Source organism: Gorilla gorilla, chromosome 20 (assembly GCF_029281585.2).
Source record: "Gorilla gorilla gorilla isolate KB3781 chromosome 20, NHGRI_mGorGor1-v2.1_pri, whole genome shotgun sequence".
In the NCBI taxonomy this organism is placed as follows: Eukaryota; Metazoa; Chordata; class Mammalia; order Primates; family Hominidae; genus Gorilla; species Gorilla gorilla.
Genome location: NC_073244.2, coordinates 50,480,217 through 50,494,439, shown reverse-complemented (window position 1 = coordinate 50,494,439; position 14,223 = coordinate 50,480,217). Strand labels below are relative to the sequence as shown.

Sequence of the window (14,223 nt, the reverse complement as noted above, 5' to 3'; positions counted from 1 at the left end):
CCCCCATGCGCCTCGTAGGGGTCTCGTTCACCTTGTCCCCTGCCAGGACCTTGAAGGAAGCGATGACCTGGTCGGCCGTGTCCGTGTCGGTGGTCTCCCGCGACATGAAGTCGATGAAGGCTTGGAAGGTCACAAGGCCGCTGTGGTTGGGGTCGACCAGGCTCATGATGCGGTTGAACTCGGCCTCACCCTGCAAGGAGAGGGTGGGGTGGGGTGGGGGACACCCGACATTTAGTGGGGCAGGGGCAGCCAGGCCCACACTGGTGGGGTCTCCAGGGAAACAGCTGAGAGAGTAGGGCCCAACCCACGTGTGCGTGCGCCCTGTTCCCCGCCTGCTCCAGCAGCCTTGGCCCCGGGCAGAGCCTGCCACTGCTCCAGCTGACCCAGGCCTCCAAGCCCCCAGTGCCCCAGGCCGGGAAGCAGGGCCTCTCTGCACCCTCCCCTCTCGTGGTCTCCCACAGCAGGGAACTGGGGTCTACTGCCCTCAGCCCAGGCTCACGAGTTAGCGCTGGAGGATGGGGAAGAAAGAGAGAGAGAAAGAGAAAGAAAAAGGGGAGAGAGTGGGAGAGCTGCCCCCTCTCTCTGGAGACTTCTAGGGAAGAAGGGGGGCTCGGGAAGTCATCGGAGGGACCCCACCCCGGCAGATGCAGCAGAGGAAGAGGCAGGCACGGCTGCGCTGCTCGGGCGGAGGAGTGTCCCCGAGGACAAGGAAGCTCTGGAGGCGGTGAGGGGGAGAGGTGGGGGGAGGAGGAGGAGGAGCGGGTGGCTGGGGAGACAGAGCTGCATACCAGGCTGTATCCTGTGGAGATAAGCAGAGCCCTGAAGTCATCGGAGTCCATGCTGCCTGTCTGCTTCTGCTCCGAGGACGCAGGCATAGCAGAGGAGGCCGGGCCCAGAGTAGGCAAGAGAGGCCGCCCCATGTGCACAGCAGGCAGACAGGACAGTGGCGGGGAGCAGGGAGACAGCGGCCCCAAGAGACCAGGTAAGAGGGAAGGTGTCCAGGGAGATGTGGGCAGGGAGGCAAGAGAGCCATGAGATGGCACACAGGATGGCAGGGGTGGGATGGCGAGGGGAGAAAGAGAGAAGGAGAGAGAGAGAGAGAGCAGTTAATGCCATGGTCCGCTGGGGCCCAGGGTGCGGTACCTGCCGGTCGTTCTCCACGTCGTAGCCCAGGCTGATGAGGCAGGCCTTGAACTCCTCGGGCCCCAGCGCCCCGCCATGATCCTGCCGGGGCCATCCGAAGGCAGGTGTGCGGGAGGGGCGGCGTGGAGACCAGGATGAGGGATCGGGGTCACATGCAGAGGGCAGGGGGAAGGGACACGTAGGGGAGGGAAACACAGAGTTAGAGGCGACGTGGACAAGGAGATGGCCAGGGACACGTGGGGTCGGGGGCGGCGCGGGCCCCTTTCATCCTGCCCCCAACCTCGGAAGCTTAAAGGCAGGAAGAGGCCTCCCCGACCTCTCTGCCCACAGCAGGGGTGGCAGCTGGATGCTACAGAACTGAGGACAAGTCCCAGGACTGGTGGAGGGTGGGGGGGGGTTCTCCTTGCCTTTGGGATTTGGAGTGGAACAGAGGGGACTGTACCCTGTCCTGGGGGCGCCAGGTGCAGAGCTGAGGCTGCACACTTCTCAGCCCGTCAGCCCGTCAGGGGTGGGCTGGGGATGGCAGCAAACTCTGGCGCTCAGGGCCCCTCTGATGAGGCTGCTGGACCAAATCTGAATTCTAAAAGCACCGTGCGGGGTGTCTGTGTCCAGGTTCACAGACCGGGTCGCAAAGCCTGGGTGTGCTGAGACTTCATGTACCCTGGGGGTGGTGAGGATGCCACCCCAGAGGGCAGGACTTGGGACCTCCGGCCCCCTGCCTGTGCGTGTGAAGTGGCCTGGGCTGGGGTCTTGGTGCCGCACACCTACACCCTGACAGTGGCAGGGCCCTGCTGGCCCTGGGAGTGGCGGCCGACGCTCAGCAACTGTGATGGGAATGGACGAACAGATGCAGAGACGAAGGTGTGGGCTGGGACGGCAACGGCGGGAGGGGAGAGGCCGAGGAGGTGGCAGGCTGCTCACCTTGTCGAAGTGGTTGAAGGACGCCCGGAACTCCTGCATCTGCTCCTGGCTGATGCCCTTGGCGTCGCGGGTGAGGATCTGGTTCTCCACCTCGTTGATGGTGCGGGCAATGGTGGTGAGCAGCTGCTCCCAGCCCACGCGGATGTGCTGCGGAAAGACGGGGGCATGATCGTGGGCCAGGTGCTGTGAACTGTCCTCACCGTGGTTCACACGTGGAGGACTGTGAACTGTCCTCCCACCCTGGGGAAAGCCCCTGCTCTCCTGTGCACCTCACGGGGGACATGGGCCATGGTGCCTCCCTGCTGCCTCTGCCAATGTCTGTCTCCACAGTGTGTTTCCCAGCTACAGGGGCAGCAGAAGGGCAAGGACCCATGAATCTTGTGCCGGGATCCCTGTGGAGACTGGACAAACTCTGGTCAGTGTCTCACCACTGGCTCTCAGGGGAAAAAAACAAAAAAGCCAACTCTGGTTTGAAGCATCTGTGGACCTGTATGGGTTGGATCAAGAGTGTCCAGTCTTTTGGTTTCTCAAGCTACCAATATGACTGCGACCAGCTTGTAATGTCCCCGGCACCCACTGGCTGGCTCTGGCCCCGAGCAAGGCTGATACTGCTAAGGCCACAGGGCAAATGGTGCCCTCTGTGGGCCCCTAGACCAGCTTGTCCTGTGAGGGGCATTGTCATGGTGATGAGAGCAGTGCTAGGGAAAGTGTAATTTTTTAAAATGTCTAAACATTTTGATCTAGTCTTTTCAATCTTTTTTTTTTTTTTTTTGAGACAGAGTCTGGCTCTGTCACCCAGACCGAAGTGTGATGGCATGACCTCGGCTCACCTCAACCTCTGCCTCCCTGGCTCAAGCAATCTGCCCACCTCAACCTCCTGGGGAGCTGGGACTATAGGCATGCACCACCATGCCTGGCTAATATTTTCATTTTTTGTAGAGACAGGGTCTTGCTATGTTGCCCAGGCTGGTCTTGAACTCCTGGGCTCAAGCCATCCTCCCACTTGGCCTCCCAAAGTGCTGGTCTCTTCAATAATTTTTAAACAGAGTGAAAAACAACAGACAGCAGACAGCTATCTTCTCACTGGCCCGAACCATTTCCAGTGAGGAAGCCGGCCATGCTGGTGGAAAGGCCAGCGGGCGGGGCAGCTGCGCACCTCCATGGTATAGTTGGTGTGCTTGTTGTCGAAGATGAGGGCCTCCTGGATGAGCTGGTGCTGCTGCTCCAGCAGGTCCAGGTTGGGCTTGTAGTCCACGATGCTGCGTTCATACTGCTTCAGGTGGCTCAGCTGGTCCTCCAGGGTCCCGTTCATCTCAATGGAGATGCGCCCGATCTCCTACAGGGGTGGGTGCAGGCGGTGGGGTGAGGCTGGTGGGCCTGCCCCCACTGACCACCTGGAGGAGCCCACTCGCGCTGCTGGCCTGCATCTTCCCCGGGGCCCCTCTGGCCTGGGGCCTTGGCCCATAGGTCCCTGGGAGGGAAGGCCCACTGCTCACGACTGTCCCCTCTGGTCCTGCCCTCTCATGTTAAAGCAGCTATGACAATGACAGGGAGGTTTTCTCTGCCAAGCGCTCCCCGTGCCCAACTTCATTTTACCCTTGACCTCTCTGTGAAGCCAGGGCTGTGGCAGGCCCTGACTGCAGAGGTAGAAACCGAGGCTCACGGAGGACAGCTCAGTGCTGTTAGAGGCAGAGTTGGGATCTGAACCCTGGCCTGGCTGCAGCTCCTGACCTCGGGCACTCCATGTCTTGGCACCCACAAGTCCACATGCTGCGTGGCTGGCATGAACCTCAGGGCTGACCTGCCTGGCACCCGGACCCCCTCTCAGGCTTGCTGGGTTTAAACGAGGTTGCCTGCTGCCAGCCTGGTTGCCTGGTATGTAGTGAGTGCTCAGTGAGTGGTGGTCAGAACTGCTGTAAGAATGACAGCACTCATGTGGCTGGTTAGTTGGTGCAAAAAGCATTCGTTGAAGTAATAAGGTAACTGTTTTCATCCCCATTTTAGAGCTGGGAGGACAGGATCAGAAGTTCAATAGTGCCTGAGTCTCACAATCATCAGACCAGGGCATTCAGGGATCAAACCCACCTCCCATAGGTAGCCCACTGGAGACCACAGGGTCTCGCTGTCAGGCTGAAGTGCAGTGGCATGATCGTAGCTCACAGCAGCCTCGACCTCCTTGGGCTGCGCACCATCATGCCCAGCTAATTTTTGTATTTTTTGTAGAGTTGGGGTCTCACTATGTTGCCCAGGCTGGTCTCGAACTCCTGGGCTCAAGCGATCCGCCCGCCTCAGCCTCCCCAGGTGCCGGGATTCCAGGCGCAAGCTCTGTGGACTCTCCTAACCCCGCAGGGTGATCACGGCCCCTGGGTGGTGAGAATTGGGACCTGCTCTGCCAGGCGCCTCAGTCTGCAGGCCCTGGGCTGGCCGGGGACCCCCTCACTACGGGAGCTCTCTTGGAACCTTCTCAGCTCTGTGGGGCTCAGCCGCGCCTCACCTCCATCTTGGTCTGGATCCAGGGCCCCACAACGTTGGCCTGGCTGGCAAACTGGCGGCGCAGGTGCTCGTTGGACTGCTGCTTGCTCTGCTCCTCCAGGAGGGCATGGTCCCGTTTTGGCACCAGCTGCTGCACCTGGCAGAGGAGACGCGGTGTGGGAGCGGTCAGGGAGGTGGCCCCCAGCCCCGCCGTCCTGCCCCAGCCCCTACCGATGGCCCCGACCCACCTTCTCCCACTTGGAGTTGATGATCTGCGGGGTGACGGTGGTGTAGGGGTTGCTGCCCGACAGCTTGATGTGGTTGCTCTCAGCGATCCTCTGGGCCTCCTTGTGGATGGCCAGGATGGCCTCGCGCTCCCTGTCGGCGTCAGGCAGGGTGGACTTGAACTGGTCGTGGGCTGAGATCAGGCCCTGGGGGAGAAGCTGGAGTGAGGGGGCGGCCCAGCCCCACAGAGGCTCTTGGGAAGATGGGGGGCCGGGGGGCGCGGACCTCAATCTCCTCGATGGTATGGACGATGAACATGTCCTGGAGGTCCTCCATGGCGCTCTCCATCCAGTTGTTGAAGGGGGCCGCGCGCTTGGCGTATTCCAGGTGCAGCTGGTCGATGGCCTCCAGCTGCTTCTCTGTTTTCTAGTGTGTGGGAGGGAAGGGGGCAGGGACAGAGGGAAGGCAGGTCAGTATGGGAGCAGGAGGGGTGGGGAGGGGCCCGGAGGGCCCTGAGGAGTCAGAGAACATCCTCTCCGTGGGAGGTGGGGGGAGCTCACAGGTCTGGACACTATCCACACCACCAGCCCCGGGGCAGCAGGGGCACAGAGCTCCGTGGGTGATGTCACCCCCTCCTCACCTCCAGGGCTTCCCTGCGACTATGTGTCAGAGAGCCGAGGGCGTCCCACTGGTCACAGATCTTCTGGCACCGGGTGTTGACATTGTGGGAGTCGTAGTAATCCAGCTCGCTGTGGGCCGGGCAGAGAGCAATGAGACCCAGCAAGGGCAAGTGGCTAGATGGATTGGACCCATCTACCCACAAGGTTCCCAGGCCGGGGTGTTGGGGCAGTCAACATTCCAGGATATCAACAACCAATCACTAATCGGTCAATCAAATCACAGCTTGGTTCTGGCCCGTGGGACCCCCAGGGTAGAAGGGAAGGGGTGATAACAGAGGTGGTTAACAGGTGATAACCAGGGGTGAGAAGGGAAGCGGCTTCCTCCTGCTCACCCATCCCTGACTCATTCTGCCACTATCAGCTAAGAGTGTGGCCCTTCAACCAGGCCTTGGGGCCTGAGGAGGGGTAGGGGGCAGGGAACGACTCTGGGGAGGAACAGGACACGGGGACCAGGCGAGCCAGCCACAGACAGCGGACAGGGGCTGAGGCTGTGCTCCACAGTAGGGCTGGGGGTCTGGGCTCCATTCCCATCTCAACCACTCCCTTGCTGTGTGACCCTGGGCAAACCTCTTGGCCTCTCTGTGCCTCGGTTCCCTCAGTTACACGGTTGCTGTGGGGATTAAATGAGCTGGTACACATAAAGCCCTGAGAGCTCAGTGAGTTTTTGCTGTCGCCATTAATCAGTGCTCAGCAGGGCTGCCCATCCGGCTCATCCTGGACGGTACACAGGCCTCTGTAATTCCCCCTCAGCAGAACAGACAGGACCTGGACAGCCGTCCCTTCCGTTCCTTCAGGGTCCAGAAAGCTGCTGCGGGGACCGCCTGTTCCTGAGCAGAGTAATGGGTTTCACATAGCTTTGCCCAGGGCCTGAGAAGGGGGCAAGCCTAGGGTTTATTTCAAGTCTGTTTCCTACCAGCTTCCAGGGGCTCCTCCGTCACTGGGGAAGCTGCCTGTGTCCCACCCCCACACCCCCACACCCCCGAGGGTGCTGCATCTGTGACCTTGCTCTCCTTGGCCTGGATGTGGTGGTGGCAGGACCCCTGGAGTGCCCCAACTGTGCCAAATGCTGTGACGGCCCCACGGGACTCTTGCCTCTGGCTGAGCCAATGGGGAACCCTCAAAGCACCCGGACAGTGGGGGGTAGTGAGTCGGGGAGGAAACCAGCTCTGCCCAGCATGGGGCTCCACTGGGCATCAGGGCTGGGCCTTGGATTCACAGGAATAAACGGGCCTTGGACTCATAGGAATAAGCAGACCTTTGGGGGTGACTGTGGTGGGGTGGGGGTGTCGGTGGAAAGAGCAGTTATAGCCAAAGGATCCTATTTTTGAGCAGACGGCTATTTTGGGAGCCCTGCTGCCCCTCGAGGGCCTGTGGATTTTCCATGAAGTAATGGCCTGGGCCTCCTGCTGCCTGGGCCCGCCCTGCTGCTGGCCGCCGCACTGGTGGAATAAGGCCCCATTCACCAGCGCGACCCTCAGCGTACTAATTGTGTACACAAGTTTATCTGACTGGGTGGGGAGGGGAAGGAGCCCGGCTGCCTGGAAGCTCTTACAATAAGTGTATTCTGAGCAAGAAAGGGAAGGGGCCGAGCAGAACAATAGGCTCACTGTGCAGCCTGGTTCCCGCAGGGACCTATGGCTGGGAGCAACGGGGGCTGGGGCCCATCCCATCAGGGGACCAGGGCCTACTTGGGGTGGCCAGGAGAGGTGACACCCCCAGGGACCCCTAAAGCCTGAAGAATCAAGACAAGGGGCCAGACACCTCCCTCCTGCTAGAGAATCCAAATCCTTCAGGTGTCCCATCTGGGGCTGAGACAGGATGGGCAAAAGGCCTCATCCCATAAGGCCCTTCCCTGGCTTCTGGAAGGAGGTGCAGTTGGGGCATTGGGGACCCTATTCCAGGCCTTGAGGCAGGCTGGGCCTCGGCGTGCTGCCGCCACCAGTCTGGGCAGGCTGTGGTGAGAGCCAGGTGATGATAGTGTCCTGAGCCCGCACGTACTTGAGCTCCTGGGCAATGGCGGCGATCTGCTCCACGCGGTCCTGGTGCGCAGCCAGGTCGCTCTCGAAGGCCTCGTGCTTGCGAATGAGGGCTTTGATGTCCGATAGTGTGGCCGTCTCGTAGTCCCGGTGCTTCAGCATGGCTTCCTTCCCTGGTGGGAGCAGAGAGACGCTTAGACCACAGCACGGCAGCTGTGGGACAGGAGTCTGGAGGGGCTGTCCAAGCAGAGGGAGGGAAAGAGAGACTGTGGACCCCACATCCTTCCACACCAATGACGGTGGCATGGAAACTTCCAGAACCTTCTTCCGTACCCTCCAGGGATCTCTAAGCCTAACTGTAACCTGGATGGACCTGGATGGACACTTCAGGGTTGCTGAGCCTGAGAGACAGATTCCATCTCAACCCGTGTGTCCTAAACTTAGCAACTTTTGTTAGTAGGAAACCATACAAATCGAGCCGTGGTAGCACGGCTTGAAAAGGTAGCACCTGTTTCTGGAGGGCTTTGATCCGGAGAAGCACCCGGGGTCAAAGCCCATGTCCCAGCAGGCTTGGGGAAGGGGAAGCATCAGAGCCAGCTTCTTCTAGGACCCTGACCCTGCACCCGCACAGGTGGTGGTCCTCTCCACGTCTAAGTGCCCCACGCTGTCCTAAAGTGTCCTGTGTGCATTGGGGTGGGCCCACCATCAAGCCCTTTGAAGGAAAGGAGGAAAGCTGTTATTAGTCCCGGATCCTGGCTAATTACACATCCCAGAACCAAAGCTCAAGGAAGCCCTGCAAGCAAGTGAAGGTCTTTAGGGAACCGCAGGGAAAATGCCAGCCTGGGAAGGTGGCTGCACCCCAGCTCCTACAGGGGCCCTGCCTCAGGCACACCACCTTGGGCTTCCCCCAAGTGGTAGCGGAGATCCCCTCAGCTCTGTCCCAGCACCTGACAGCTGCCCGCCCAGTGCAGCCACCGAGGCCTCTCTGGGCCTGTGCCTTCAACTGTAAAATGGGGCCAGCCCCAGTACCTGTGTGGCATGGAACTATTCTCAAGTTTCAGTGAGGTGGTGTTCAAGCACAGCAGGCATAGAGCCAGTACCAGCCTCACCTCAGCCTCTCCCAGTCTCAACTGTCAGGCACCTACCAGACTCCCCACAGGATCGGCTCTGGCACTGATGGCCAAGAAGTGGGAGGCCTGGGAGACTCTGGCTCCACCGGCCCTGCTGCGCAGCCCTGGGGCAGGAGGCTCAGCCACAAGGCGGCCTTGCAATTCCCTTCTCCAACTGCTTTCTCCCAGGGGCGGGAACCAGAAACAGCAGGTGACATCTCCCTCTGCCTCCACAGAGTCCTGGCAAGGGTGCACCGAGAGGATGTGAGCAGCGGACCATCGCCACAGCTATCTGGGATCCAGGCCAAGGGACAACCGGAGTGGGGACAAGGGGTCGTTCGGGGCTGGTCGTATTCCCAGGAAATCAAGTCCCTCAGAGAAGCATCCACGACGACCCTCCCGCTGCGGGCTGTGGGGGATGGTGAGGGGTGTGAAGGTGGCCCACCCACCCCAGGGCGGAGGAGGCCGCTACGACCAGACCCTGGGGTGTGGAGGGCCTGCCTGTCCTGTTTCACATAACTGCTACTTGAGAGGACAGAGGCTCTGAGTCTTGGGAATTAGTAGGCCAGCCTGCCTGGGGGCTCTGGCAGACGCCATGGGCAGACCTGCGTGGATGCCCAGTCAGGCAGGGGTGGGGCAGGGACGTGTGGAGGCCGCTGAACCAGTTGGGCCCTGGCCGGAGACTGAGCTGGCTTCTAAACACCTCAGGTAAAGGCTGCCCCAGAGCCCTTCCCAGGGGAGGAATGCCAGTGGGGCCACCACACCCAGCCCCTTGGCCTCAGGAAACCATCTGCAGGGCCTCACGGAGCCCTGTAGAGGGACTGAAGAGCTGATGGGTGGGCAGAAAGACCCCCAGAAGGTTCAGCCACAGGGCGACGCCCAGGCCTCCATGGATAAGGACGGCTGGAGCCACCTGAGCTGTCTGTTGAATGAATGAGTGAATCCGGGAATGGATAGAGGCCACCAGCCACACAAGATGGCATCAGTGCTAACACGCTCTCCTCACATGGGTGCCTTTCTGCCAGGCAAGAGGGAAGTGCGGCACCCGGCCTGGCTAGGCCCTTCCTCCCTCACTATCCACTCTCTCACTCGCACTCTTTCCTGGCAGCAAAGGGGCTGGGCTGCTCTGAGGCTGGCAGCTGCCGCGGGAATGGCGAGCTGAGCTCATGTGAGGAGGGCACAAGCTGGGCCGTGGCCAGGGCTGCAGGCCGTGTGGAGCTGCACACTCGCATGCGGGCCAGGGTGGGGAGGGGTGAGAAACTGCACTCAGGAATGCAAGGAAGGGCTCAGCTGGGCGGAGTGGCGGCCGGAGGGCCAGGGAGACAGTGTTGGGAAGGTGGTGGCCAGACTGGGAGAGGAGTCCTATGGGTGGCTCTTGTGGCTCTCCCAGGCACTGGCAGCTTTCTGAAGGCTTCCAGACCCCTGGGATCTGGAATCTCAACCTTGGCATGACCCAAAGGAGGGCCAGGGACGTGATGAAATCCCACATCTGGAGCCAACGGCCAGGCAGCTGCAGGGCTGCCGAGAACAGAAAGCACAGCAGCGCTCCTGCAGGGGGAGCCAGGCCCGGGAAGGAGGCTCTGGGAAGGGATGGGAGGTGGGAGGAGCTCGCAGGTGGGCCATACTGAAGGGTGGGCCGAAGGCAGTGGGTGAGCACTGTCTGTGGTCCGGCAGCAGGCTCAGGAGGCAGGCCCTCCTCTAGCCTGAGGGACGTGCCAGTGAACACGGGCTCCCCAGCCTGCCGTCCACGCTCACAGAGGTGTGGGAGAGGGAAGCTGACTCTGAACACAGGGTGCGGGGGATGGAAGAGGCCTGCCCCATACACTCGCCCTGGATGGGGAAGACACACAGAGGGGACGCAGAAGGGACAAACAGACGGGTGTAAGGTCACTTCCCTGAAGTGCTGGAGGGTGCTTGGCTGTGTTCCTGGATGACTGACAGGGGCCCACCTCTGAGACGAGGGCAGACTGGGCAACAAAGAGGACCTGGCCCCTGAATGGTCCCTGCTTTCTGGGGCTAAAGGAATCCAAAGCAGCATTTCTTTCCTTTTTTTTGAGACAGGGTCTTGCTCTGTCACCCAGGCTGGAGTGCAGTGGTACAATCACGGCTCACTGCAGCCTTGACCTCCCTGGCTCAATCGATCCTCCCACCTCAGCCTCCAAAGTAGCTGGGACCACAGGTGTGCACCACTATGCCTGGCTAATTTTATTATTCTAAAATTTTTTTGTATAGGCAGGGTCTCGCTATGTTGCCCAGGCTGGTCTCAAACTCCTGGGCTCAAGTGATCCTCCTGCCTTGGCCTGCCAAAGTGCTGGGATTGCAGGTGTGAGCCACTGAACCTGGCTCTAAAGCAGCATTTCTGACACACACACATGCTCCCAAGCAGCAAGAAAGGGCACCTGAGAAACAGACCCAACGTGGCAGGGGGCTGTGTGTGTACACCCATGCATGCCTGAGAGACAGGAGGGGAGCGCGGGAGCGGGGCTGGGCAGAGTGGGGCGGGGCTGGGCAGAGTGGGGCAGAGCTGGGCCGTACCGTCAGTCCAGGCCTCGTGGATGGAGGCCTTCTGCCGGAACTTCTCTGCCAGGTGGTCGAGCCGCTCCAGCCTGCGGATCTCATTCAGCAGCCACTCCTCGTAGCCCTTCTCAGCCTGCTCCAAGTGCTGCCAGCCATTGTTGATGTCCTGGGGCAGGGCAGGAGCAGGCAGGGCTATCACAAGGAAGTGGAGGCACCCAGGGGGATGTCTCCAAGGGATGCTGATGGGAAGGTGGCAGAACTTGGATGGGGTCATGTCTGTGTCATGCTTTGCTATTATACCTGGATGCCTACACAGGGCCCCCCAGCACTCAGCAGGTACAATCAATTCTGGATTAACAAAATGAATGCGTGAATGGGTGAGTGCATGAATGAATGGATGAATACCATAGATGGGGAGGTGGTAACCGTCCAGGGCGCACTGCCCCTCGGCTGATGAAGGGCCTCAAGCACATGGCGGTCATGCCATCATGGCAGACCGCGGCTCCAAATTCACACCACTCCACACCCACACAACCCGTGGCAAGGATTTGGGGTGCGTATAAAACACTGGGTGTAAAATACAGTGAGTGAGGGCCAAAGGGGAGCGCAGTGCCGAGTGAAGTGCACCCCTCCCCGACCCCTGCATCCGAAAGGCCATGCCATGTCCCACAGGACATCAACAACTTAGGAAAGATTACGCTGGCCAAACTGCCCACAGGCAGTTCTAGGGCTGCCTCTGCCCCTCACAGCTGCTCCCATGTGAATCCTGGTGCTCACCGAGACCATCTTGCCCTCGGAGGGCATGAAGGCAGGCCGGTTGCTGAGGCGCAGCTTGGTCTGCAGCGTGTTGAAGTTGATCTCCAGCTGGCACTTCTCCTGCACCTTGGGCGGCTTGTGCACACGCCGGTAGTCGCGGAAGTCCTCCAGCTTCTGCTGCATCTCCTGGATAGTCTTTTGGGGCACACGGTCCTCCAGCCAGGGGATGGTGCGCCGGATCCACTCCAGGAGCTGTGGGCCACAGAAGCCAGGGTGGCCTTTGTTGGGGACCCTCAGAGTGCTGATGGGCTGCCCCCCAGCTTATGGGCACATGGGATCTGGATCTTTGAGGGCCCCACCTTAGGGGGTTACCCCTGCTCCCCAGCCCAACTTCTCCACGATTCCTGCTAGAACCCCCAACCCGGAACTCCGGGAGCGTGGGCCCCCTCCCTGTCCCTGCATCACTGTACTGTTCTCTTGTTACTTCCTGTTCCTGCCTGTGCTTTTCTTTTTAAAGACAGGTTCACGCTTTGTCATCCAGGCTGGAGTGAAGTGGCACGATCATAGCAACCTCCCGGGCTGAAGCCATCCTTCCACCTCAGTCTCCCAAGTAGTTGGGACTATAGGTGCCTACCTCCGAGCCTGGCTGATTTTTATTTTAAGTTTTTATAGAGAAGGGGGTCTCAGTATACTGCCCAGGCTGGTCTTGAGCTCCTGAACTTCAAGCAATCCCACTTTAGCCTCCCAAAGTGGTGGGATGAGAGGGGTGAGCCACCATGCCTGGCCCATGCCTTTGCTCTTAGTCTTTTCCCTTAGGTCTAAGAGGGGAAACCTCCACTCCCATGCCCCTGCCAAAAAGGTCCCCTTCCATGCTGTCACATGCCCCACTGCCACTGTCTTCACTGAGCTCCATGCTGAGAGCCTGACTGCTTCTGGGCTCACTAAGTGCCTCAAGGGCAAGGCCGACAAGCCCACCTGGCTCAGTCTGGCTAGGCCAGTATGTGCACTGGGCCTGGGACATAAATTAGAAAATAAAATTGAAAAAGAAACAAACATTCTTTTAGGAACTACTCAGATCTTTAATGGAGTGAGGAAGGGTAACAAACAATTGGACATTCTAAAACAATTCTAGGCCAGGCACGCTGGTTCACACCTGTAATCCCAGCACTTTGGGAGTCTGAGGTGAGTGGATCACCTGAGGTCAGGAGTTCAAGATCAGCCTGACCAACATGGTGAAACCCCATCTCTACTAAAAAAAAATACAAAAATTAGCTGGGCGTGGTGGTGCGCGCCTGTAATCCCAGCTACTTGGGAGGCTGAGGCAGGAGAATTGCTTGAACCTGGGAGGCAGAGGTTGCAGTGAGCCAAGGTCGTGCCATTGCACTCCAGCCTGGGTGACAAGAGTGAAACTCCATCTCAAAAAAATAATAAAACAATTCTAGAAGTACAAAATCAGTTATCTGCCAGCACGGACAAGCTGGAGAAGTGGTTCCCAAATGCCAACTTCTAGCAAAGTGAGAAATTCAAAGACAGAAATACCCCTGTGTGGATACATTGTGAGGCGTGCTGCCAGCTGCCCTTTCTTGGCAATGGCTGGGGTTCTAAGAATAACCTTTTTACCTTATCTTGGTGTTAGAAGTGCTGGTGGTAACAGATGGTAGTATTTCTTTTTAAAACATCCGTAACTTGGCAAAATAAAAAGCTGGCCCTCTTAGGTTGGACATCCAATAGTTTTTCAAATTTTCCTGGTCTATGAGATTGCAAAATCTGGGTACCACTGGTTCTAGATGAGCAGTCAAACCACTGCTCTTTGGGAAATTTTATTTTATTTTATTTTTATTTTAATGGAGTCTTGCTCTGTCGCTAGGCTAGAGTACAGTGGCGCAATCTTGGCTCACTGCAACCTCTGCCTCCCAGGCTCAAGCAATCCTCCTGCCTCAGCCTCCCGAGTAGCTGGGACTACAGGTGTGTGCCACAACACCCAGCTAATTTTTGTATTTTCAGTAGAGACGAGGTTTCACCATGTTGGCCAGGCTGGTTTTGAACTCCAGACCTCAAGTGATCGGCCTGCCTTGGCCTCCCAAAATGCTGCGATTACAGGTGTGAGCCACTGTGCCCAGCCTACGTTTATTTTTTAAATATGGAGATTTCAAAAATGAAGAGCCTCCAGAAGAGTTGTACTAACCACCCTTATTTCCAGCTGAAGCATTGGGTTTGGACTCTAGAGCAGGGCTGCCTGGGTGAAGCCCAGCTCTCTGTCCCACTAGTCACGTAACAGCAGGCACGTGCCTGACCCTCTCTGGGCCTCAGTTTCCTCACTTGGAAAGGAGGATAATCCGAGTTCCCGTCTTGCTGGGCTGCTCGTTAAGTACCTGCACAGGGCCTGCTATCCTATTGGTTCCCAGGCCCCTCTCCATCCTTCTG

The 14,223-nt window shown here is 58.9% G+C and overlaps 1 protein-coding gene across 5 annotated transcripts in view; it reads right to left on the bottom strand.

Moving 5' to 3' along the window:
• Positions 1 to 14,223, bottom strand: part of ACTN4 (actinin alpha 4) — an 83,106-nt gene that overhangs the window by 1,329 nt on the left and 67,554 nt on the right. For 2 of the 5 annotated variants that reach the window (XM_019015482.4, XM_019015483.4), the window contains exons 10-20: positions 11,821 to 12,051; positions 11,062 to 11,209; positions 7,440 to 7,590; positions 5,402 to 5,510; positions 5,047 to 5,187; positions 4,785 to 4,967; positions 4,559 to 4,693; positions 3,221 to 3,400; positions 2,065 to 2,211; positions 1,144 to 1,224; positions 32 to 190 (exon numbers count right to left, since the gene is read on the bottom strand). In XM_019015482.4, the coding sequence (XP_018871027.1) occupies positions 32 to 190; positions 1,144 to 1,224; positions 2,065 to 2,211; positions 3,221 to 3,400; positions 4,559 to 4,693; positions 4,785 to 4,967; positions 5,047 to 5,187; positions 5,402 to 5,510; positions 7,440 to 7,590; positions 11,062 to 11,209; positions 11,821 to 12,051 (1,665 nt within the window). Of the gene's footprint in view, positions 1 to 31; positions 191 to 788; positions 855 to 1,143; positions 1,225 to 2,064; positions 2,212 to 3,220; positions 3,401 to 4,558; positions 4,694 to 4,784; positions 4,968 to 5,046; positions 5,188 to 5,401; positions 5,511 to 7,439; positions 7,591 to 11,061; positions 11,210 to 11,820; positions 12,052 to 14,223 lie in introns of all 5 variants that reach the window. The other 3 variants (XM_019015484.4, XM_019015485.4, XM_019015486.4) reach the window with 2 other exon arrangements.